At 52.8% G+C, this 25701-nt stretch overlaps 1 protein-coding gene across 5 annotated transcripts in view; it reads left to right on the plus strand.

Annotated features, from left to right (window-relative positions):
• The window catches only part of LOC116953199 (formin-binding protein 1-like), a 76453-nt gene that overhangs the window by 40960 nt on the left and 9792 nt on the right, over positions 1 to 25701 (plus strand). For 2 of the 5 annotated variants that reach the window (XM_076074812.1, XM_076074813.1), the window contains exons 3-12: positions 1824 to 1880; positions 3852 to 3999; positions 5554 to 5616; positions 6790 to 6894; positions 7796 to 7924; positions 9147 to 9293; positions 11793 to 12077; positions 17176 to 17511; positions 22888 to 22997; positions 23809 to 23941. In XM_076074812.1, the coding sequence (XP_075930927.1) occupies positions 1824 to 1880; positions 3852 to 3999; positions 5554 to 5616; positions 6790 to 6894; positions 7796 to 7924; positions 9147 to 9293; positions 11793 to 12077; positions 17176 to 17511; positions 22888 to 22997; positions 23809 to 23941 (1513 nt within the window). Of the gene's footprint in view, positions 1 to 1823; positions 1881 to 3851; positions 4000 to 5553; positions 5617 to 6789; positions 6895 to 7795; positions 7925 to 9146; positions 9294 to 11792; positions 12078 to 17175; positions 17512 to 21026; positions 21048 to 22887; positions 22998 to 23808; positions 23942 to 25701 lie in introns of all 5 variants that reach the window. The other 3 variants (XM_032973155.2, XM_032973158.2, XM_032973159.2) reach the window with 3 other exon arrangements.

Genomic DNA, 25701 nt, shown 5'->3' on the forward strand with positions numbered 1-25701 from the left:
TCGGGGTCTCGGCGGTGTTGGCTCAAAGTATGTAGATGCCTGAGCCACCAACCCTTCCTCCTGTGCTTCCTAAATATTATTAATCGTTGAAGGTATTTATACATTTTATTTTTGCCTGTGACAGATGAGACTGTCTGCGTGTTATTCGAGCCAGACTCTACGGGGGGGGGGGGGGGTCTCCTTTTCTAGGGGGGCGCGGTTTGCCTCCAGAGCTAAATTTGATTTAGTGGAAGAAAAAAAACTTTAAAAAAAAATTTCCCCGCAGCTTTATCGCGACCGTGCTACCTTTGACGAAGAATCCGTTCGCAAATCTCGCAGGGGCGGTGCGACCCCCTCCCATGTTGTCAGAGAATCGCCAGTGGAAGCAGGTATCACAGAGCTACCTCTGAGATCCTTTCTGCGACCTTTTTAATTCTCAAGAGGTGAAATGTTGGCCATATTAATTGCAGAACTAGATTATTTATGATGGGTTTTTTTTTTTTCGTGTGTGCATTTGTTGAGACCATCAATTGGCCGAGACTATAAACCCACGATGCTTAAAGAACCCCAGTCGCAGGCAGTTGCTGAAAACCTGGATTCGAAACTCGGCTCTCAGTGGTGGCAGCTCAACGCTCTCTGACTTTCGCGCCACCCAGCGACTCTGGAATTAATTTATTTTAACGTAGTCATACATTGTAACGCCCCTAGTGGCTGCTGGAGTCACGTAAATCAACTCATTTATTTTGGGACGATAATGTGTAAGGTACATTATTAATTGCTTTTTGTTGTCTTTCCCCCCGCACCTCCGGTTGGCTACGTACGATGTGAAAGAAGTTCAGCACATGTACTACAGTATAACCCTCCACTCCACCTGCCAGAGCCAGTCAAATCAAGTTGTCACGTGGGCGAATGTGCCAATTGAATTGTTTGTTGAGCTAAACCTGTGGAGGGAGCAACATTGAAAAGCCTAAGCGAAAAAAAAACATTTTTATAATTTGATACTCGCCGGAGATCACACCCAGCATCGTCAGGCGTTAACGGTGGGGCGCAACGGTGGCTAGGAGATGTTAATTACCTCGCCTAGTATACAGGAGGTTTGCGCGTCTCTCTACCCATGGTCGTGTGGATTCTTCTCCGGGCCCTCCGGTTTTTTCCCTTCACATTTCAAAACACTCGTTTTATAGTATTTGGCTGCTATAAATTTCCACATGATTCATTGAGCTATCATTTGGGGCCAGGTCACTTCTGAAAAAGAGCTACATAGCTCAGTGGTCCCTTACCTGATAAAATAAAAAAAAAACATTCTTACTCTTTGGTTCTATTCGTTAAAGTCACGTAGGTAAAAAATAAAACAACAAAAAATCACGACGTTTCGGCCACGACACAAGCGGCCTTCATCAGGTAAAGGGACCAGACTGTCTCGAGGACAGCGCTGGAGTGAACACAGCTAAGCTCAGACCGCGACCTTTAAGCTGTGTGAGAGGAATCAAGGTGCCTTGAATTAGCATAAAAATTAGCATTTAATTCGCGGACTTAGCCAAAAAAAAAATTGTTCAGGTCAGTTTTAAATAGTTTAACGCATCGTCAGCTCTTGTCGCGTTAGCGAGCCACCCGATCTGGCTCATTAACGAGGTGCCCGTGACCGTTGTCACGAGTGGATTGTGGTGCGCGTGATCCGGTGCACGCAGCGCGATGCTTAAGGTTTCGACAATGATTGAGAAATCTATGGGACCGTTACACCTCTGCCAGGTGGCTACGAGACAAGAGGCGGTTTTTGCGTTCGTGCCGTCCGATCTTCCTTCTGCGACCCGCTGACGCGATGTGTCCGCGTTGTTTCCGCTCAGGAGCCTGGTGAAGAAATATCAGCCGAAACGCAACTCGAAGGACGAGGATGAGTACAGGTGAAGGAGGAGGGCGTGCGTGAGCGAGGGAGTGGGCGAGTGAGTGAGTGCGTGAGCAAGGTAGTAAGCGAGCGAGTGGGTGAATGATTGAGTGATTGAGCAAGTGGGCGAGCGAGTGAGTGTGTGAGCAAGGTAGCAAGCGAGTGAGTGGGTTAGTGAGTGGGCGAGCAAGTGAGTGGGCTAGTGGGCGAGTGAGTGTGTGAGCAAGGTAGCAAGCGAGTGAGTGGATGAGTGAACGGGCGAGCGAATGAGTGGGCGAGCGAGTGCGTGGGCAAGTGGGTGAGTGGGCGAGCAGGTGAGTGAGTGAGCGAGTGAGCGGGCGAGCGGGCGAGCGAGTGAGGGAATGGGTGAGCGAGTGAGTGTGCGTGTCAGTGTGCGAGCGAAAAAGTGAGCAGGCGAGTGAATGAGTGAGCGAGCGAACGAGAGAGTTGGCGTGCGAGTGGGCAAGTGAGGGCGGTGATGGAACAGGACACAGGGCAAGAGGGTCACCGCGATATGGTGACGTGACAGTTCATGGTATGGCGTGAAGTAGATCAGAGATTCATATTCTTGGTTCTTTCGGTAAACGTTATACCACAGGGCTCATTGCATTTCGGACCAACACCACCTGGCCAGTGAATTAAAACACGTACATCTGGCCCTCAAGAGAAACGGATACTCTGACCGTACCATCCGCCAAGCTGTTTCTCGCTCCATACAGAAACAACCACTTGATACTCCGGTCAACACCATCACACTACTATATATAGCAGGCGTTACTGAAAAGATCTCCAAAATTCTAAACAAACACAAGATCCTGGTCCGATTCAATACAGTACACAAAATCCGTGACCTGATCCCATCCGTGAAGGATGTCATTCCTGACTTACAGTACCCCGGGGTTTACAAATTGAGCTGCACTTGTGGTGATTGCTATATCGGGGAGACGAAACGACATGTCTCTGACCGAATTCGCGAGCACAAATCAGATTTGAAACACGGCAGAACGAATTATTCTGCCGTAGCTGATCATTGTTACAACGCTGTGGGTGATCACGATAAAATTTTCTCCGATACCAAGGTCCTTTGCAAACCGACAGGTTATCATCAGAGATTTGTCCACGAGGCAATTCAGATTTACAAACACAGACACAATTTCAACCGAGAAGATGGTTTCAAATTAAGCAACCATTGGAAAGATGTTCTAAATCGAACCAAACATTAAACTAATTTTCAATGGTACAGTATATTTATTCTAGTAGTGGCACTCCAAACTTCCAAGGTGGTGTATTATCTTCTTATGCTAATTCCAAGCTCTGTCAGTAGTACGTTTTATGCTAATTTCCTTTGTCAAGGTGTGTACTGTTTACCCCCTCACAGCTTAAAAGGAGGCGACCAGCGCTTGGCTTTGTTCACTCCAACGCTATCCGCTGGACAGTTTGGTCCCTTCACCTGATGAAGGCCGCTTGTGTTGTGGCCGAAACATCGTGATTGTTGTTGTTTTATTTTTTACCTACGTGACTTTACCGAATAGAACCAAAGAGTATCTTTCAGTAAAGTCACGTAGAAGGGAAATAATAAAATAATGAAAATAAAACATAATATAATAAAATTCTCACGACGTTTCGGCCACAACGCAAGCAGCCGTTATATGATGTTTTATTTTTATTCTTTTATTATTTCCCTTCTTCGTGACTTTACCGAAAGAACCTGCAGGGGCTCCCTCTAGAGCTCCGTCTAGCGGAGGCCCTTCCGCCAGCGGAGGCGAGAGTGAGCAATTGCAGGGCTGCGCCTTTGCCTACATGGATCACCCTGTGTAAGCGCATCCCTCCACCGTTAGACTCGCTTCCTGTTCACGCCTGCCCTGTAACTCTGCCATATCTCCTCCTCTTTCCTTCCTCCTGTGCTTGTCTTTCCGTCTGCTCCCCCCCCCCACTCCTTCCCCCTGCCACCCCCTCTCCCGCACCTCCCCGCCACTGCCCCCCCACGCAGGTTCTCATCGTGCCGAGCGTTCCTGGCGGTGCTTAGCGAGCTGACGGACTACGCGGGTCAGCGCGAGGTGGTGGGAGAGTGCCTATCGGGCGCCGTGGTGGTGGAGCTCTTGCGCTACACGCAGGAGCTCAAGGCTCAGCGCAAAGCCGTACGTCGCCGCGGGTGCCGCGTGCACGTCCATCCGTCTCGATCGGTCGCTCGCTACTTGCGGAGCTTCACGGCGGTTTGAATTCGGCGGCCGCCCTGATTAATGCTGATTAAACAATTTTTTTTCTTAACATGATCTTTATTTACCAGGTAAGGCCCACTGAGGTATGTAGCTATTTTTCAGAAGCTACCTGGCCACAAATGATAGCTCGACGAAGTGGCTTATCAATGTGGACATTTATAGCAGCCGAATACTCTTAAACGTGTGGTGTTTATTTTAAATGCGGAGGCAAAAATCAGAGGACCCACGGAAAAATCCACGTGACCACGAGGAGAGAGACACCGCAGACTCCAAATATACAGCAGGCACCAGGGTTGGGATCTAACCCACGACCTCCTGCATACCGGGCGGTTATCGCTACGCGCTGTTGTGTTCTTTCATCATCGATGTCGCCGTCCACTGTTTAGTTTGACGACCTCACCGTTGGACGGTGGTATCAACGAGAACAACTTTTTTTCCTACCAAGCTTCTCGTTGTCCTTCCCCCGCACATCCGATTAGCACGGTTGGTGACGTACGGTGCGAAAAAAGTTCAACGTTCATATAGTGGACACCACTGTGGACCTGTGTCGTGGTCTCATTTGGAAAAAAATAATTCCGCCAATTAACAAAAAAAAATCCCTGCAAAAAATTACTCTTGGGATGACACAAAGCAATTACTGCTACGCTTGCTTACCCTGAAAAGCCTCACTGAGTCTCAAGACTCTTTTGCAGGAGGGTCCTGCCAAGTTTTTTGCAGCAGGGTTTGTGACGCTGCTGCTGCTGCTGAGTGTGATCCCCAATTGAGTAATTTTCAGGTACACTTTTTAGCATTGGGATGTTTCGGTCCAGCACCGGTTGACATTGCATTGGGGTTTTGTTTTTGCTGTGGCAAGAAACCGGAGAACCCAGCAGAAATCCATGCTAAACAGAGAGGGGGGGGGGGTGCGGGTGGGAGAACATAAAAACTCCAAACGAAGACAAAGATCGCCTGTACAGCCTGAACAGACTTTTGGGGCAAGTGCTGTTAGCGAGCACCTATAAAGGCCGGCACGGCACACGAGGGGGTTGGTGGCCAGCACCACGCCCAGCCGCCTTTTTCTCCCAAGTGGCAATGTTTACACACCGCACAGGGTACTCATTTGAGGCTGAGTCAACCTAGGGGTGGTACAGGACCGGTTCAGATAATCGTCACAAGTGTTGTCTGTGAGCGGGGATCGAACTCGGGCCGCCGGGTTCGTAGCGCAGCGCGCTAACCGCGACACTACCGCTCCCCCATACAAACTCCACACACACTCTCCCTCACACACTCTCCCTCACACCAACTCACTCAATTACACTCACATTCTGCAGAAGAGGGGGAGAACATGCAATCTCCACGCAGAAAGGGCGCCCGAGTCGGGAATCGAACCCAGGCCCCTTGTTGCCACGTGGCACGAGGGATGCTGCGGTGCTACCCCGCTGGAGAGTGTTCCAGGATCTGTCCGGTCTCTCACCATCGTGTTTCTCTCTGCAGCTGGTTCACGATGGCCGAAAGGCTCAGCACCATGTGGAGAGCTGCCTCAAGCAAATGGAGACGGTAACCGACGCAGTCACACTACCACCACCACCCACTCACACCATCACCACCACCCACACCACCACCACCACCCACTCACACCACCACCATTACCACCCACTCACACTGCCACCACCGCCTATCCACACCACTCACCACTCACCACCCACACTACCACCCACACCACCACCCACACCATCCACACCACCACCACCCACTCACACCACCACCACCCACTCACACCACCACCACAACCCCCCACTCACGCCACCACCACCACCACCCACACCATCACCCCCATTCACACCACCACCACTCACTCACACCAGCACCAACCCACTCACACCACCTACTCACACCACCACGACCACCCACTCACACCAGCACCACCCACTCACACCACCCACTCACACCACCACCAACCCACTCACACCACCACCCACTCACACCACCACCACCCCCGACTCGCACCACCACCACCCCCCACCCACCCCCCTCTGACTGCCCCTCTGTTCAGTGTGGTGTGTGTGTATAGCGGTTAGCGCACTGCGCTATGAACCCGGCAATCCGGGTTCGATTCCCACTCATGGCCAACACCAGTGACGATTATCTGAGATTATCTGAACCGGTCCTGGGCCTCTCCTAGGTCTACTCAGCCTCAAATGAGTACCTGGTGTGGTGTTTAAACATCGCCACTGGGGAGACAAAGGCGGTCGGGTGTGGTGCTGGCCACCCACCTCCTCGTGTACCATTCTGGCCTTCACAGGTGCTCACTAACAGCACTTGCCCCTACAGTCTGTTGAGGCTACACGGGGGATCTTTGTCTTTTTGCATTTATGTGAGGAGCGTTGGTGCAGCAGCGGTCAGCGCGCTGCACTGCAAACCTGGCGACCAGAGTTTAGTTCACACTCGCAGCCAACACCAGTGATAATTATCCGAACTGGTCCTGGCCCTCCTCCAGGCCGAAGTAGCCTTAAAAACGAGTGCTTGCTACGGTGTGTAAAGATCACCGCTGGGGAGAAAGAGCCATCCGGGCGTGGTGCCGGCCATCCGCCCCCCTTCGTGTGCCGTGCCGGGCCTTCACAGGGTGGTTGCTGCTTCTCGCAAGCAGCACTTGCCCCCGAACAATCCTGTCGAGGCGAACACGGCGGGGACCTTTGTCCCCGCCGTGAACTCCTTTTTCTGCCCTCGCAGAGCAAGAAGAAGTTTGAGCGCGACTGCAAGGAGGCGGAGAGGTCGCTGCAGAACTTTGAGAAGCTGGACTGCGACATCAATGCCACCAAAGCCGACGTTGAGAAGGTGAACGTCGCTTGAACTGAACTGGGGTTTTTTTTTTCTTACCGAGCTATATGGAGCTCTTTTTTTTTAGAAGCAACCTGGCCACGAATGAGAGCTCAACGAAGTGGCTTGTCGTGTGGAAATTTACACCAGCCACATAATCTAAAATGCGTGATGTTGATTCTAAATGTGGAGGGGAAAAAACGGAGATCCCAGAGAAAAGTCCACGTGACCACGGGGAGAACACGCAAATTCCAAATATACAGCACGTTTCAGGGTCGGAATTGAACCCACGACCTCCTGTATACCAGGCGAGGTTGTTAACATCTAACCACCAAGGAAGCCCTTGACAAAATTCAACATCAGTCGCCTCCATATCACTCTTCTATTGCTACTACTATGACTACTGTGGTCACAACGTGAATCACAGAGACAAGATACCCATACCATTCAACCAGCAGCCACCCAAACCTTACGCACCCCCTCTCTCTCCATCATCTCTTACTCCTCTGTGCACCCTGCTCCTCTATCTGGAATCCCACACTCACTCACTCTCCTCCTCCTACTATTCATGCACCCACAACCCCTCTTTCTCCCCTTCAACTCTCACCTCAAACCTCCCTCCCCTGTCCCCATCTCTTACTCCTCCCTCTCAATGTCCTTCTAATTTCCTCTTAACCCACGCGCCCTCTCCTCTTCCTCTGCCCCTCCACCTCTTCGTGTCCCTCCTGTCTCTCACCCCCTCACATCCCCCTTCTTCATCTCTCACCCTTCCACTCCATCCTCCTATTCCACGTGCCCCCTCCCCCCACTTTCCACCTTCTCTCACTCCACCTCCTCTCTCTTTGTCCTCTTTCCTCCCCATTGTCGCCGCCCCCCCCCCCCCCCCCTTGCCCCGCACCGCTTCTCGTCTCCCGCTCAGGCGAGGCAGAACTCGACGCTGAGGCGCACGATGGCAGACGAGAGCAAGAGCGAGTACGCGTCGCAGCTGCAGCGCTTCAACGCGGAGCAAAAGGAACACTACCATGGCGTCATGCCCAAAGTGTTCCAGGCAAGTCTCATACCATGCACGCAGCCACAACAACAACAACAGCGACAACAACAGCAGCAGCAGTAGCGGCCACGTCATCTACACTCGCAGCATTATCAGCGACAGCAGCAGCATCATCATCGTCGTCGTCAAAAGCAGCTGCGCCGTCAACAGCGTCGTCATCGTCTACAGGAGCATCGTCATTGTTGTCATAATCAGCAGTTGCAACAGTAGCATCATCATCATCATCATTGTCATCATCAGCGGTTGCAACAGTAGCGTCATCATCATCATCATTGTCGTTATCATCAGTAGTTACAACAGCAGCACTTCATCAACAGTAGCATCATCAACAGTAGCATCATCAACAGGAGCATCATCAACATCAGTTACAACAACATCATCAGCAACAGTAGCATCATCAACAGCATCATCAACAGCAGTTACAACAGTAGCATCATCAACAGCAACAGTAGCATCATCAACAGCAGCATCATCAACAGTAGCATCAACAACAGCATCATCATCAACAAGAGCATCATCAATAACAGCATCATCAGCAGCAGCATCATCAAAAGGGAACAACATGACCCAATGCCAACAGATTCCCTCCAAGTTGCGGCGACATCACCACGGCACTCGGTACAACTCTGAGGTCACGGGAAGCGTAGAATGCGGCTCGCTGCCAGGAGGTCGGGAGGTCATGGGGCAGTTCCTAGTGGCACGGGTTATCTGACGGAGAGAGAGGGAGACTGCACAGCCTGCGCCGCTTCGCCACACATTGTAAAAAATAATAATAAACTGGAAAGTGTTGTTCAAAACGAAGTGGTGACACCGAGCGGTGGTGCAGTGGTTAGCGCACTGCGCTGCGAACCCAAACGCCCCGAGTTCGATTCCCGCTCACAGCCAACACCAGCGACGATTATCTGAACCGGTCATGGGCCTCCCCTAGGTCGACTCAGCCTCAAATGAGTACCTGGTGCGGTGTGTAAACATCACCGCTGGGGAGACAAAGGCGTCTGGGCGCGGTGCCGGCCTTCATAGGTGCTACGCGACAATAACACTTGCGCCAACAGTCTGTTGAGGCTATGCGGGGGAATCCTTGTCTTTGTGAGTGCTCCTAGGTCGACTCCGCCTCAAATGAGTACCTGGTGCGGTGTGTAGTAAGCATCGGCACAAGGGAGACAAAAGCAGCCGGTCGGCACGCGAGTAACCGCGCGTTTTCCGCTGCGTGCGTTCGCAGGGTCTGCAGACGCTGGAGGAGGGCCGCATCGTGCGGCTGGGCGACGCGGTGAAGCAGTTTGCCGAGTCGGAGCGCCGCGTGTTGCCCATCGTCGCCAAGTGCCTGGAGGGCATGACCCGGGCCGCCGACGCCATCAACCACGGCAATGTGAGGGCGAGCACCCCGGCGCCTACCGGGCCCTGACCAGGGCTAACCGGCGCTCACCGGCGCTAACCAGAGCTAACCGGGGCTAACCATGGCTAACCAGCCCCAACCATGGATAACCGGGACTAATCAGAATTAGATCAGAATCTGAGTATTTGTTTATACTGGAGGAAATACGATGAGCTATGAAGCTCTTTTGTTCACAAGATGTCCAGGGCTGGGTAACCCACAGTGGCGTTGGCCTTGCCACCGATGACGTGGAATTTTTTTTTTAATGAGAGCCCATTCAGTCAAGGAGGAGCTTCTCTGGATTACTTGAGCTGTGGCCAAACATCCCAATGTAGGACCCACAGAGCCTGGGTAATTGTTTTGACAGTGGCCGGTTCTGGCCTCCTTCCCACAAGCGCTTACGCGGTTTTACCTCTTCGCCTCTGTGCGATTACAAAATTCTACAGTGTTTTGAGATGCAAATCACATGAATGGCGCTATATACGTATATATAAACATTAATTATTACATGCGTAGGTACATATAATCCGGTTATTATCGAGCGGATATTTAAACTGACGTGTGTGCGTGTCTGGGGAGTGGTTTGCACAGCGCTTAGCTGTGCCACAAACCCGGCGATGCAAGTTCAGTTCAAGGCCACGACTAACATCGATGACAAGTGGTATCTGAACTTTTCCTGGACCTGCCCTAGGTCAACTCAGCCTTAAATGAATACCTGCTGCGGTGTGGTAAACGTCAATACTGGGGAGACGAAGATGGCCGGGCGTGGTGCTGGCCAAAGCACCCCCTCGTGTGCCGTGCTGGCCTTCACATGCACTCGCTAACAGCACTTGCCCCAACGGTCTTCAGGCTACAGGGGGGGATCTTTGTCATCGTCATACGTCAGCCATGATCAATCCACTGCTGGACGAAGGCCTACCCAATCCGTCGCCATCTCTCATGGTCCCGCTTTGCAATTTAATGATAATTTATTTATATCCTTGGTTCTTTCGGTAGTCACATAGAATGGAAACAATAAAATAATAAAAATATAAAACAATACAATTCTCACGACGTTTCGACTGCAACACAAGCAATCATCATCAGGTGTGAAAACCACAGCAAGAAAATTTTAAAAAATAATTTTATTGTTTTATATTTTTATTATTTTATTGTTTCCCTTCTACGTGACTTTACCGAATGAACCAAGAATATGAATCCCTGCAGTCACGAAAGCTCTAAATGATCATTAATTTATCCAGGAGAGTCACATTGAGCCGTCATCGGACTCGTTTTCAGGAAGCTCCTGCGTCGGTTAATCTTTTACTTGTGTAATGACGACTTGACGCACTTCTCTTGAGATGGCACTTTATTGACGACACGTTCACTGGACATCAGGCGGAGACCCCCACTGCAACAGACCCGAGTCTTCCGCGCATCTCCCCCTTATATACCAACACGAGGCCACGCCCCCTTCCCGAACCCTCTCGCTAATTCTGGACACTCGCTCCACCGGCAGACTCCACCGTCCTCTTCCGTCGCCTGACCACGCTCCCTTCTCGAACATTCCCGTAGCCACCGGTCCCTTCGCACTCACAACTGATACCCCTGTCATTACCTCCCATGGCCACCAGTCCCTTCAGACTCACAACTGATACCCCCGTCATTACCTCCCGTAGCCACCAGTCCCTTCGTACTCACAGCTGACTCCCCCGTCATTACCTCCCGTAGTCACCGGTCCCTTCACACTCACAACTGGTACCCCCGTGATTACCTCCCGTAGCCACTGGTCCCTTCACACTCACAACTGATACCCCTGTCATTACCTCCCGTAGCCACCAATCCCTTCGCACTCACAGCTGATACCCCCGTCATTACCTCCCGTAGCCACCAGTCCCTTCGCACTCACAACTGATACCCCCGTCATTACCTCCCGTAGCCACCGATCCCTTCGCACTCACAACCGATACCCCCGTCATTACCTCCCGTGGCCACTAGTGCATTGGCACTGTAGGCTGACTCCCCTGTCATTACCTCCCGTGGCCACTAGTCCACTCACACCCGCATGTAGGCTCTATTACGCTTGTAAGAAGTGTTTAATATTATTATTCACGTGGGAGGAAGCCGCAGCACCCGGAGAACACCCACGCCTTGCGCGAGGGGGCAACACTCTACCCCGCCCCCCCCCCCCCCCCCCCCCGTACAGCTGGAATAAACAGATTGCGATTAGTCCACATTTTGCTGCACCACCTTCTGGCACAGCCAGGAGTACGGCTCCTCTTCGACGCCCACGGGTGGAAGGAAGGGAGTTTCAAACAACATCTGCGTGTGCGGTCGTCCACCAACCCTCACCGCCGTTGCTGCCTCCACAGCGCCGGAGTACAGGCCACGCCACGTGCAGTGTGGCCACCGTCACCGCCACCGGCTGTAAAAGTCCAGCCAGCACCTGCGACGTAACCGCCCCCCCCCCGCCCCCCCCGTCTTCATTTCCCTCTGCCGTCTCTCCCGGGGCAGGACTCTCAGCTCGTGATAGAGATGTGCAAGTCCGGCTTCGAGCGCCCGAGCGACGTCGACTTTGAGGACTTCAGCCAGTACATCGGCAAGGCCTGGCCCGAAGCGTCGGGCGGCGGAGGCGGCGGAGGCGGCGGAGGCGGCGGCGGCGGCGGCGGCGGTGGCGGCGGTGGCGGCGGTGGAGGCGGCACGCTGACGCCGGCACAGCGCTCCGACGGACGTCCCGACTTACGGGGCAGCGTCGGCCGCTCCAAGACCAAGCTGTGGCTGTTTGCCAAGAAGAGCAAGGTGAGAGGGATCGGGCAGCGGAGGATGGGCGGACGGGTGGGAGAACGAGCGTGCCCTGACCTGTGCTAGACAGGAGGGCCGAGCTGCCTTGCGCGGTTTGTACGTCTGGCTGTCTGGCTGTCTGGATGTTCTTGTCCGTGTGTACGTCTGGATGTCTTGCTGTCTTGTTGTCTGGATGTTCTTGTCTGTGTGTGTGTCTGGCTGTTTGGATGTTCTTGTCTGTGTGTGTGTCTGGCTGTCTGGATGTTCTTGCCTTTGTGTGTGTCTGGCTGGCCAACAGCCTGTCTGTTTGGCTGCCCATTTGCCTGGCGCCTAGGTAATTGATGAATTGGTTAAAAAATATTTTTCCGACGCCTGCCTGCTTCTGTCTGTTTGTATATCTGACAAACTGTCTGCCTGCCTGCCTATCTGTCTGTACATACACTATATATGCATACAGTACATATGTCTGTCTGGCTACCTGGCTGTTTGCCAGTTGTCTGTCAACTTATCTGACTGTCAGGCTGCTTGCCTGCCTGTCTGGCTGCTTGCCTGCTTGCCTGCCTGGGTGCCTGCCTGTCTGTCTGCCTGTCTGTTTTACTGGACTTGACTAGGTTTGGAGGGAAGAGATTCATACAATAAAATCTTCGCACTACCAAGTGTGTGCGCGTGTCTGCGTTCGATTTCCGCTCACGACCAACAACACCAGGGATGATTATCTGAACCGGTCATGGTCCTCCCCTAGGTCGCCTCAAATGAGTACCTGGTGTGATGTGTATACATCACCACTGGGGAGACAAAGGTGGCCGGGCGTAGTGTTGGCCACCCACCCGCTTGTGTGCCGTGCCGGCCTTCATCGGTGCTACTCGCTAACAGCACTTGCCCCATCAGTCTGTCGGAGCCTATTCGGGGAGATCTTTGTCTTTGTTAGATTCATGAACCCAGCTCAAGCCGCCTTATATACCGCATTGATATATTGTATTGATATCTGTCCGGCTCCGTGCGCAGTGATTGGTTGTCGTGGTTGTGTTCACAGCCCTGTGAGCGTTTGGGTTTGTGCGTGACACCGTTCGGCATGCGCTTCGAGATGCAATAACCCCGCCAGCGCTCGTTACAAAACGTTAACCGACGACGACGACGACGCCTGTAATTGTAATAATTTAACGGTGGGTGACGACACTATTTATTTAGTTATTTTTACGCGGGAACACCACGGCAGTTGAAAAGGCGTTCCATTCCGGCCAATGACCGCGATTCGACAGACGCCGTCGTAATTTTGGCGGTCGAATTATGGTCATGATTTTTTTTGTAAACCCAATTAAAATCCGCGCTCGTTAGCGGCGCGTTCGCGTGACACTTGGATGCGCGCGAGCAGCTGGGAGCGGCTGGGAGTGCCGGGCCCAAACCCGAACAAGGGAAGCGCTTACCCGAGTTCCGGTTACCAACCACCGCCTGCTACGACCTGGGACATGGATAGACAATTCTGGGCGGGCGTGACGTCGATGACGACTTTTGTGAGATCTTTTGAACTATATACATAATATATATAGCCTTTCCTCTTAACCGTAAATAGGGATTCCTCTTAACCGTAAATAGCCCCGGGCGGGGAAGGAGGGTGGCATTGCTGCCCTTCTAGGGGTGGACGCAGCTGGGGTTGCCACCTGTCCTGGCGTTTTCCAGGATCGTCCTCTTGTGGTGGAGGCAGCTGTGAAATCTTCGAAGTCTGACGAAGGGGGGACATTATTGTCAGATGCATCGTAGTAACGATAAGAATAATACGACCGTAGCGACGATGATCCACCACTGCAGACAATGCGTTTGCATGCAGTTCTCCTCACCACGTTTAGTGTTGTGAGACGTTAGTCTGTCCACGATATGTAACCCGTTTATTTTTGACCTTAAGAGTTTGCAATCCAAGCTGCGGCAGCTGATATCAATGAGCAGCGCAGTGGCTTTCTCCGATTGAGAAAATAGTTTAATAATTGCATCTATTTTTTTTGCTGCAAATAATATATTTTTCACTCTGATTTTGTGTCTCTCTGGTTTGAGCAATAATCATTTGATCAATATTCACTGCTCTCTCCGGCCTGGGTGAAGGCAATGTGACTTTACACGAAGGTTCGATATGTATTGGATCAACTTTGCAAGAGTTACCTTGACCCCATGTTACAGACGGACAGCAGCGCTAATGCAACAGAGTAAGTCCCTAGTGGCAACGCAATTTTGCAATTAATGTTCATTGATGTTGGATCAACGTTACAGCAGTTATTCGAACCCTTCCCCCACAATCCCCCCGTGTTTCAGACAGATGGACAACGCTTAATGCAAAAGTATTTTCTTTAGCGACACTTGGCAAGTGTCGCTAAAGAATTTGATTTTGGGATGGAATCGCGATCCTGAACCATGACCATCCATGGAGTAGTGAGTGGTGTGTGGGAGGGGGGCACTAACCACTACACCCCGCCCCCGCCGCCACCCCCCTCCATGAAGGTATAACGGTAGTAGGCCTGATTGTATCTTATTTATAAAGCCTTACCTTGACAGCTGCCTGAATTAATGACCTCTGGGACCAGTTGGGTTAAGTGTATTTTTATACGACAGGAAGCTTAGGGGGGATGGCCTTGGTTCAAAGGTTTTCGTCGAGGTCGGACCAAGGGTGGAGGTCATGTCGCTCAGTGGCCCTGAGCCAGTGGCGGAAATTCCACATTCCTCTACCGGGGACCGTTCACGCCATGCGACATGAACGACCGTTGGCTTTCCACAAAGTGGTTCTCGGTTTTATTGGGTTGATGATGATAATAATGAGCATAGGTTAATCAGGGTTGAGGTCATGAGGTAACCATCGCCGATGCTGCTCCTGGTGACATACCACAGATATTTTACGACAGCGAATTCAATTACAACCAATTAATTGAAAAAACTGTATGTTATTTACCAAAGAAAGCCTCACAAACAAAGTCTCAAGACTTGTTTTTTTTCAGGAGGGTCCTGGCCGTGAATTCCCCTTAGTGCAGTGACGAGAAGGGAACCGCAGATCCCGGAGAAAACCCAGGAACCATGCGTGCCCGAAGAAGAAGCTCTGGATGATACTGAACAGGAATGAACTGTGTACACGCGGCGTTTGTGCCGTTATTATCGCGCGGGGCTGTCGTCACGAAGGAAGGCCTTGCCGTGCTTCACAGATGGGTATAGTCTGCCAGCAGTGGGGGGGGGGGGATGAGGGGGAGGGGCGGAGGTGGGGGAGCCCAGGTGGGGGTTTATCTCGGTGCAAAAACAACAGCTCCTTCGTACGAATAGGTGCCGTGGTGGCGAGGTGTTGTCTCCCTCGCCTGGTTTGCAGGAATGCGTGGGTTCGCTCCAGACCCTAACACGCCTGTTGTATATTCGGAGTTTGGCATGTTCTCGCCATGGTCGTGTGGATTTTTCTCCGGGTCCTCCGGTTTTTCCCCCTCCACATTTAGAATCAACGTCACGCGTTTAGAGTATTCGGCTGCTATACATTTCCACTTATTTGAGCTGTCAACTGTGGCCAGGTCGTTAAAAAAAAGAGCTATGAAGCTCAGTGGTCCTTACCTGGTGAAATAAAAAATAATTTAATTTTAAATTGTGCGCAATTAACAAAAAACTTATACAGTTACGCTTGTTGTTATTTAAACACAAGCACCCGTGTGAATCTTCCAGAGCCTTGCGGACTTTCGGCGGCGCGGTTATCCATCGGAATTTGGAAGCGCGTGCGCGCTCTCGTACGTTTCAGTGCGGGTGTAATGAGACAAAGATTCCCCGGGATAGCCTTCACAGACTGCTGGGACAAGAGCTTAGCAGGGTGTTGAGTAGACTGACGCGGAAGGATCACAGCGTGTGGGCTCGGTGCTGCACCAACAGCCCACGGCACGAGGCTGCGGCTACCGGCTGCTGTAGCGGAGGTTCCTGGTCTATTTTAATATAAACATTGGCGTCACACGGAGCTCCCGTCCGCTGTGTGCGTGTGTGTACGTTGAACCGTACGTAGCCAACCTTGCTCATCGGAGGTGCGGGGGGAAAGACAACAAACTAAAAGCTTAAAGCAGTTCTGAAGAAATGATTTTTCAATCTAGATTTAAAAGTGCCTAGCTCCCAGTGGGCTTCCTAATATGGGAAGGAAGCGCGTTCCAGATGGCTGGCCAAAATCCGCCGCCGTTGTGAGGATGACTGGAGTTCGTGGTGACAGTCGGAAGTTACCACTTCGCTTTGAGATTAACGAGCCTGCAAAGACGTGCGCCGGCTACGTGGAGGGGGGGGTGTGGACAGACAGACAGACAGACGGAGGACACTTCGCTTAGACGGCTTCGTGTCCCGACTAACTGCCGCTATCATTAACAAGTGCTCTCTGACGAGGAGACGCGTTTTGGGTGTGTGTGGCGTCAAACACGAATGCAGGACGCCCGTGGTGGTTGTTGAGGTGAAGTAATACCGGAGACGCTGCTAAGCCGTGTGTCGCTTTGCCGGACACAAAAAACCAACCCCGCGTCCCGAACGCGAGACATCACTCACCCCCCGCTGCCGCCAAGTCCACGCTTCATTCGCCCTGACCTAATAACCCGTGACCCCTGACCTCACCCGTGACCCCTGCCCTCTCACCCCAACGCTCTGTTCTGCTTCCTCTAACCACGCGCTCCTTCCTCCTAACCCCGTGTGTGCTTTTGCTGCTTCTCATTTATATTGAAAGTCACTTTCATTGCATTGGCTTCCTTTTAAATTAAATTTCCTTCTTGGTGGTGGTGGCTCATGTGGTAATATATTTATATTTTGTAATCATTACCATTGCTGCTTTTGTATATATTTTTTTAACCCTGGTGGTGTTTGGGTCTCTCCCTCTCTCTCCCTCGTCTCTGTCTCTTGTGGTGATGGTGGCATTCCACATCCATCCCCTACTCTCCCTGCTGCACCCCTCCCTCTCGCCATCCCTCACTGCCCTCCCTCCCTCCCTCCCACATCTATTCCCTGCTCTCCCTTCCTCTCTCCCTCCACCCCTCTCAATCCCTCTCGCGATCCCTCCCTCCTGCCCTCCCTCCACATCCATTACCCTACCCTCCCTTCCTCTGACCACATCTATTCCCTCCCCTCCCTCCATCATCAATAGTTGGCATCCCTCCTCCCCACCCCTGGTGCCCCTCCTCCGCCCCCTCCTGCCCATTCCGACGGCCACCCCGACCTGGAGGCGGACCTTCCCCCCCCCTCGCCCTCTCCCCCCGGCTCCCCGACCTCTTGCCTATCGGGGGGAGGGGGGGACTCGCCCCCCAGCTACCCCCGAGAGCCCTTGTTCAGCGTGGGGGGCCCCCGCTCTCCCCGAATCTCCTCCCCCCGCACGCCGGGCGGTGGGGGTGGTGGGGCCGCCACCCTTTCAGGCCGAATCTCGGGCTTCCTGTCGGGCCGGCTGGGGTCGCGACCCCTCGCCAAACCCTCCAGCCAGGCCGCGGTGAGCAACACCATCACAGCAACGGCCACCACAGCAACAGCAACCACCATAACCACCATTGTCGTCATCATTCAACAACAACAAAAAACCAACGTCTCATAGTTGGCTCTTCATTGGTCATGATTGTCATCACAATGATAATCACCACCATTATCATCATCACCACCATCACAATGGTTATCATTGCCATCATCACCGCACCTCCGATTAGCATGGTTGTCAACATACGGTGCTAAAGAAGTTCAACATACCTACAATGATAATCACCGAAACCACCGTGATCATAATCAGGAGTAGAAACACGACACAAACTCTCTCCTGAAGCTGTCTCGTCGTGGCCGGCAAATCTTGACTTTGGCATTCACTTCCTAAACACATTGCTGCTGCCGCGCGCAAGAATGTAATACAATTATCATCTTCACCGCCACCGCGATCATCATCATAATTGCCATGACCCAACACCACCACCAACACCGCGACCAACACCATCACTTTCATCATCAACACCACCCCTATCATCGCCACCGTGATCACCACCACCACCATCACAATACCCAAGAAGGGAGACACTCGGCACTGCCATCTCCTGGCCACTCGTAGCCGCACTCCTACAACGCATGGCAAGCCGTGCAGGCGGTCACCCGTCTGAGTAGTCACCAGGCTCAAATTGCCTTAGCTTTTGAAATATAACGAGTTCGGGCGCATTTTGGCTAGGACATGTTAACTACCTCGCCTGGTATACAGGAGGTCGTGGGTTCGATCCCGACTCTGACGCCTGCTCTATATTTGGAGTTTGCGCCCCTCTCTCTCATCATCATGGTGGCTAGGAGATGTTAACTACCTCGCTTGGTATACAGGAGGTCGTGGGCTCGATCCCGACCCTGATGCCTGCTATATATATTTGGAGTTTGCATGTTCTCCCCGTGGTGGAATGGATTTTTCTCCGGGTTCTCCGGTTTTTCCCTCCACATTTATAATCAACAACTCTACGCGTTTAGAGTAATTGGCCGCGATAAATTTCCACGCAATAAGCCACTTCGTTGAGCTATCATTTGTGGCCGGGTCGCTTCTGAAAAAACACCACATAGCTCAATGGGGCCTTACCTGGCATGAGTGGTCGGTGATGGCCCAGTTTGCTACTCCAAGCCTAACCCCCAACTCCCACTGCCTGTGCGACGCGACCACCCCCGTCACTCCCAACCCACCGCTCACACTCCCATCAATCTCCCTTGTGTCCGGCAAGGCACAAGCAGGTTAGCAGCTGTGTAGGGGACTCCAGCTCGACTCTCATCCGATTGCTTGGGTGATCGGTCACTCTACGGTTTGTCGGTTCAGTTACAGCACTCGATGAATCGGGAAACACGAATATAGGTTGGAAAGCAAAATGAGTCTCAACCTCTGTTCCCCCACGCGGGGTGCCGCTGGACAGGAGGTGATGGGCAGGGTCTTGGCGACGTCGTCGACATCATCAGCCGTGTCGCGCTGGCCGTGGCTTGCAAGGGGGTTTTCCCGCCTTCGTTATCCAGTTTATGAAGTTGTGTTGATAAATGATGACTCCGTTACCTCCGAGAGAGGACAGCGCTGTCAGCGGGCAGACGGCAGCGTCGAGAGGCGCCGTACAGAGTGAGATGGTTTCTGTGTCACTGACAGTGTCGTCTCGTTTAGTCCTGTGTCGCGCTGTGTTTGTGTCTCCCGATCGCTGATCTTTCCTGTCCGGCCTTCGCTGTGCGACACTGTCAGCCGGTTGTGTGCTCACCCATTCAACAGCAACGGCGACAACAACTTAAATGTATATCGCGTCCCAAGTACAATCGCTGCTCTAGGCTCTTTTTTTTACAAAAATGAAAAAAACCGCTGCCATAGATTATAAGAGTGGAGTGTGGAGGCGAGGGTCAGAGCAGGGCAACATGGGAGAGTGAGAGAGAGCGAGAGTGAGAGAGCGGGAGCGGGACCAAGAGAGAGAGAGCGTGAGAGGGAGAGCGGCACAGTGGCACAGCCAGCACGAATCAGCCAGGGACCGCAAAGGTTGCCAGGAACAGCCAGGAACAGCCCGGAACAGCCAATGCAGCCAGAGGAGCCAGGGGCAGCCATCAATAGCCAGGGCAGCCAGGGCAGCCAGGGCAGCCAGGACAGCCAGGAACAGCCAGGGCAGCCAGAGGAGCCAGGGGCAGCCATCAACAGCCAGGGCAGCAGAAACAGCCAGGGCAGCCAGGAACAACCAGGGCAGCCAGGAACAACCAAAGCAGCTAGGAACAACCAGGGCAGCCAGGAACAACCAGGGCAGCCAGGAACAACCAGGGCAGCCAGGAACAACCAAAGCAGCCAGGAACAACCAGGGCAGCCAGGAACAACCAGGGCAGCCAGGAACAACCAGGGCAGCCAGGACAGCCAGGGCAGCCAGGAACAACCAGGGCAGCCAGGACAGCCAGGGCAGCCAGGAACAACCAAAGCAGCCAGGAACAACCAGGGCAGCCAGGAACAACCAAAGCAGCCAGGAACAACCAAAGCAGCCAGGAACAACCAGGGCAGCCAGGAACAACCAGGGCAGCCAGGACAGCCAGGGCAACCAGGAACAACCAAAGCAGCCAGGAACAACCAGGGCAGCCAGGGATAACTCGGATAGCTAGGGGGTAGTTAGGGCAGCCAGAACAGCATTAACTGATATAGTTGTGAGCAACACGTTACTCAAGGGTACGTTTTAGGGCAGGCGCCATCGCACTTGCGATTTGCATATTCTATTAAATGACCTGCGGACCATTTATTGCAGAGAGGCCATCCTTGCCAATTAAACATCGGGCAGTTCGTCTTCATTGGTCCGAGCAAAGCCCCGCGCCACGCTGACGAGACGCTGGATGTCAAAACCGGTCCACAAATGCGATCCAAAAGCCGCTGATGAAATACACTCTCGAAAAAATGTCCGTGCGGCCGATGGGTTTTGTGTGTAAAGTATATATTTAAATGTTTACTAGTGCGTGGCCTATAGCACATGTTATAAAGGGGCCCTAAATAAAATAAAAACACTTAAATATTAAAACACATACATTTTCTACTTGCATAGTAAAGTTATTGTATTTTTCATTTGCTATACAGCCAGATAAGACGACAAATCGCTAACCTTAAACACCCAGTCGTTCATAAAAGTTGAAGGCGGTATAGTTCTATGGTAATAGACAGAATCACTGAACCGGAATGAATAGCTTGAAAGTATTTAGCGTGGGGCCCTTGAAAGTGCAGGGCCTGTATAATTATGCCACTTTTGCTACTAGGATAATCCGGTACTGTATTATTATGTGGAGAAACAAAAGATTGGTAAGGAGAAGGGGGGGTCGATGGTAATGAACATCCAATGATGTTACACAAACGCTGGGGGTTTTATTTTTTATAGAAGAATTGCGGTGTCGGGAGTCCGGCTTTGTTGACCTGTCTCCTCGCCTTCCTGTCCCGTCTTCTACGCCCCTGAAAGCTCCTTTGCTGTCCCTGTCTTTCTTGTCTGTCCCTGGCTCTCTGGCAATCAGAAGAAGCTCAGTGTGAAGGGGGTAAGGTATCATCCGTACGTCCGTGCATGTTTATCCGTTTCTTGCCACCCCAACTCTCCCCCCCCCCCCCGCTCATCCACCCCACCTCACCAGCCCCTCCATTATAACCAGGGCTTCATTTCAGCCAAGTCCGTCCCGATCGGATGTGAATATCGTTCCCATCTCCACGGCGCGTGTCCTTGATTTAAAAGATCGTCAGAGTCAAAAGTGGGTTTCCTGTAAGTCCCTGAGCTGTTGGTGGAAATTCCACAGTCACATGGCGGTGGGTAGGCGGTGGGGGGGGAGTCTCTCCATAGGATGTAACCCACTCTTGACTTACCCTACAAAGTGGTACCATTTTTATCGACCACCCGCCCCGGATGAAGGGATGATGGGTTGAGTCAAAGACAAAAGATTTGAATTTCACGGCCATTCCGATTGTGAGACACTCGCTCGCCCCTACCACTGAGCCACAAGGCCGACCTGAGTTGCCTCATTTAATTAGCGAATCGCAACCCTTCCGTGCTTGCTTTCAGTGATTGTTTTACGTGTGTGTGTCTCCGTCTGCGATTGGCAATTATTGTGGGGAGCGGTATTGTAGCGGTTAGTGTGTTGCGTTACGAACCTGGCGACCCAGGTTCCATTCCTACTCATGGCAAACACCAGAGACGATTATCTGAATCGTTCTTGGGCCTCCCCTAGGTCGACTTGGCCTCAAATGAGACAAAGGCGACCGGGCGTGGTGTTGGCCACCCACCCCCTCGTGTGCCGTGCTGGCCTTCATAGGTGCTCGCTAACAGCACTTGCCCCTGCAGTCTGTTAAGGCTATGTGGGGGATATTTGATTGGCAATGATGAGATTTAGATGTCACCTTGTCAGCTACGTCTTCTTTTTCGTCTCATTTTGCCAGTTGTGGGGGGGGGGGGGGGGTATTAAATTGAAATGAAATTATTTGGATTCCTGGCGATCTGCTAGTTTTCAAAGCAAACATCGGTCGAACGGTCTAGGCTGTGACAGAGGCCTTACTGATTGTGTGCGAATCCATGGTGACGGCAAGGGATCGTTTATGCAGCACATTGGGTCGTGATTTTCCGGCAGTTTTTTGTTCGGCTGCTTCATGAAAAAGCAAACTAATTTGTAAACGTGCTTGTGCTTTTTGGTCCGTGTGCGCGCACGCACGTACACTCACGCCTGCATGATCATTCACACTCGCGCTCTGCACACGTGGAATCACACGTGCACGAGTACTCAACGCACTCGCGCACGTGTGTGACTTGTGTACATTCACGCACGCGCACACGCGGTTGCACAATTTGACGAACATTCACACACGTGCGCAAATAACACGCATGCACTCACGTACACAATCGAGCATTACATCGCTGTCATCCACTGTCACTCGCACGTTCCCATTCGCACGCAATCGCTCTCACTCAATCACCCTCTCACGCACTCTAATCACCGTCACTCACTCACTCTCAATCACACACTCCATCACTGTCACACTCTCCCTCACTCACACTCACGCACTCCATCACTCACACACTCCATCACTCTCAATCCATCACTCACACACTCAATCACTCTCACGCTCACTCACGCAACATCACTCTCACTCACTCACACACCATCACACTCGCTCACGCACTCCATCACCCTCACGTACACACTCACGCACTCCATCACTCACGCACTCACGCACTCCATCACTCACGCACTCCATCACACTCACACACTTTAACGCACTCAAATCACTCACTCACAATCACTCACACACTCCCATCACTCACAATCACTCGCACACTCATGCACTCCGTCACGCTCACGCTCGGTTCACGCACTCCACCGCTCGCGCTCCCAGCCCGTGCCGTGCGAGGACCAGAGCCACCTTCCCCCCGAGCAGCGGCGCAAGAAGCTGCAGAGCAAAATCGACGACTACAACCGCGACATTCAGAAGGAGGTGGAGCAGAAGTACGCGCCGCCCTCGCCACCGTGCTCTATCCACTGCTGCGTGAACGCCTCGAGCGAGCCGTCACCCGGTCTCGCGGTCCGCCGATGCAGCAGTGCGTCCATCCAATTTGGCATCATCATCATCATCATCACGATTGGCCTTGGTTTATCCACTGCTACATGAAGGCCTCCCCAGGCAGTTTGCATCTCTTGCGGACTTGCAATGTGACGGGCCTCGTGCGCCGTGCCCGGCCTTCGTAGGTTTCAGACCGTTTAAGTCGCTACGGGGCGTTCTTCTTTGTGTTGTGCGCACACGTGCGTTAATGTGTTGCCTGCGTCTGTCCTTACGCGTGCACGCGTGTGTACGTGTGTACGTGTGTGCGCGTGTGCGTGTGGGTAGCGGTAGTGCAGCGGTTAGCGCGCTGCGCTACGAACCCGGCGACCCGAGTTAGATTCCCGCTCACGGCCAACATTAGTGACGATTATCTGAACTGGTCATGGGCCTCCCCTAGGTCGACTCAGCCTCAAATGAATACCTGGTGCGGTGTGTAAACATAACTACTGGGGAGACAAAGGTGGCCGGGCGTGGTTGCTGGCCACCCATCACCCTCGTGTGCCGTGCCGGCCTTCATAGTTGCTCGCTAACAGCACTTTCCCCAACAGTCTGTTCAGGCTATATGGGGAGCTTTGTCTTTGTTGGGGCCGTGTGTGGTGCTGGCCACACCACCCGCACTCGTACACCAGGGGGGCGGGGTTGGTGGTGGGCATCTTTGTCTATTGTGTGTCATTAGGTGAGGATGTACGGGGGGGCCCTCTGCCTTTGTGTGTGCAGGGAAGCGCTGCACAAGATGAAGGACGTGTACGCGCGGAACCCACAGATGGGAGACCCCTCCAGCCTGGAGCCCAAGCTCAGCGAGATCGGCCATCGCATCGACCGCCTGCGCCAAGGCCTGCAGAAGCACGAGGTGTGACCCCCACCCCCCCCCCCCCCTTCTGACTCTCCCAGCTCTGGCCCTTGACCCCCGTCTATTTAAAACATTTTTGAAAATTATTTTCTTGCGTTTTTTCACACTTTGAAAGAGGTCAACCCGTTAGCTCTGACCGTGTGTCCGCCCGTCCGTAACGGGAGTCGGGTCACGCGAACGCTCGGGACTCTATCACGGGACTCTATCATTCGCATTTGCTCTGCAACACGGGTGGGGGGGGGGGGGGGGGAGCCACGACAGCTGCCATAACGTTAATCAGACACGAATTAAACTTTGGCGTGCAGTTGCGTTGCCGTTCGGGAATCGCCGTCGATAAAAATCGGCAATATTAAATCCGCTCTCTCCCTGCCACCGCCGTTATCCTCGCCCGCTCCCCCCACCCCCCGTTGTCTCGCCGCGGCCTCCGGATGCAACGAGAGCGCGCCTCCGCTAGTGCCGTCGAACTTGAACTCTTCCGGACGGCGACGCGGAATCCGTGCGGGCGCCGTGGTGTTTTTTTATCGCCACCACCCCTGCCAAAATCGCGCTCCGCGAATGTTTCATTTCATCGTTTCGTTTTAATCCGGTCGTCAAACCCAACATCGCTCCGACCCCCTCCCCCGGCTCTTACGATCGCTCGTCCACTTGGGACTTGTGCTGTCCCTTCCGTCTAAGTCGTGGCTGTATAACAAAAAAAAGATCCCCAAGTTTAGCCTTAACGGACTCTAGGAGCAAGTGCTGTACGCGAGTAGCGCCTACGAAGGTCGGCACGGCACGCGAAAGTGGGGTGCGTTTGGCCAGCACCACCCCCGGCCGCCTTTGTCTCCTCTCCCTCGTGGCGATGTTTACACACAGCACCAGGTACTTATTTGAGGCTGAGTAGACCTAGGGAAGCCCCAGGACCGGCTCAGATAATCGTCGCTGGTGGTGGTGGACGTGAGCGGGGAATCGAACCTGGGTAAGCCGGGTTCGTGGCGCAGCTCGCTAACCGCGACACCACCACTCCCCACCGTGACCGCACGCACGCACGCAAACACTCACGCACGCAAATACTCACGCACGTACGCGCATTGATACTCTACTCAGCAGTGGTACAGCCCGGTACGGCTTTCTCAATCAGCCCCCTGGGCTCCGGGTTTGATTTTCCTGGCTTCTGCTCTCTCTGTATCTCCCCACCATGCCCACCCTCCCTCCCCATTGGTATCGTGAGTTGAGCGGTTGGCAATTTTTTTTTAATATATCCGAGGCCGTTCTGAATGTTTCATTCGGCCGGGTGTCTGTGGAGGGGAGCTGATGATGATGATAGTCGAATCCCAACCAGGTACTCTCACCAAATTCACTTGGCAGCCACTGAGCCAGTGGTGGTAATTCCACATTACCATGGCGGAGGGCCCAGTCTGTCGACGAGGTGACCAATGATGGACGTGTGTTCTCTAATTCACGTGTTCCTCTTCTCTCTCTCTCAGTGTAATTCCAATGCTTCTTTGCATTTGCTCCGTCGTCTTCATTACTGTCCAGGTTCCTGATCTGTACGTCATCACAGCTGGTAGTACGCACGATTTAAAAGGGACACTTTTGTCTGGGCACGTTGGCTAAGTTGTTGTTGTTCTTCTTTTCCATTACCAATTTCCGTTGTCTTTACGGGGCCAAAAGCCAACCCAACACTAGGGCGTGTAATAGAGACAGCGGTGCCCTCAGTGGCTATCGGTGCTGTGCCGTTCCCTCTCGCTCGCTCGCTGTTTTAGTCTACCATCTGTGGT

Source organism: Petromyzon marinus, chromosome 50, assembly GCF_048934315.1.
Source record: "Petromyzon marinus isolate PM22_M1 ecotype Great Lakes invasive population chromosome 50, UKy_Petmar_22M1.pri1.0, whole genome shotgun sequence".
Taxonomy (NCBI): Eukaryota; Metazoa; Chordata; class Hyperoartia; order Petromyzontiformes; family Petromyzontidae; genus Petromyzon; species Petromyzon marinus.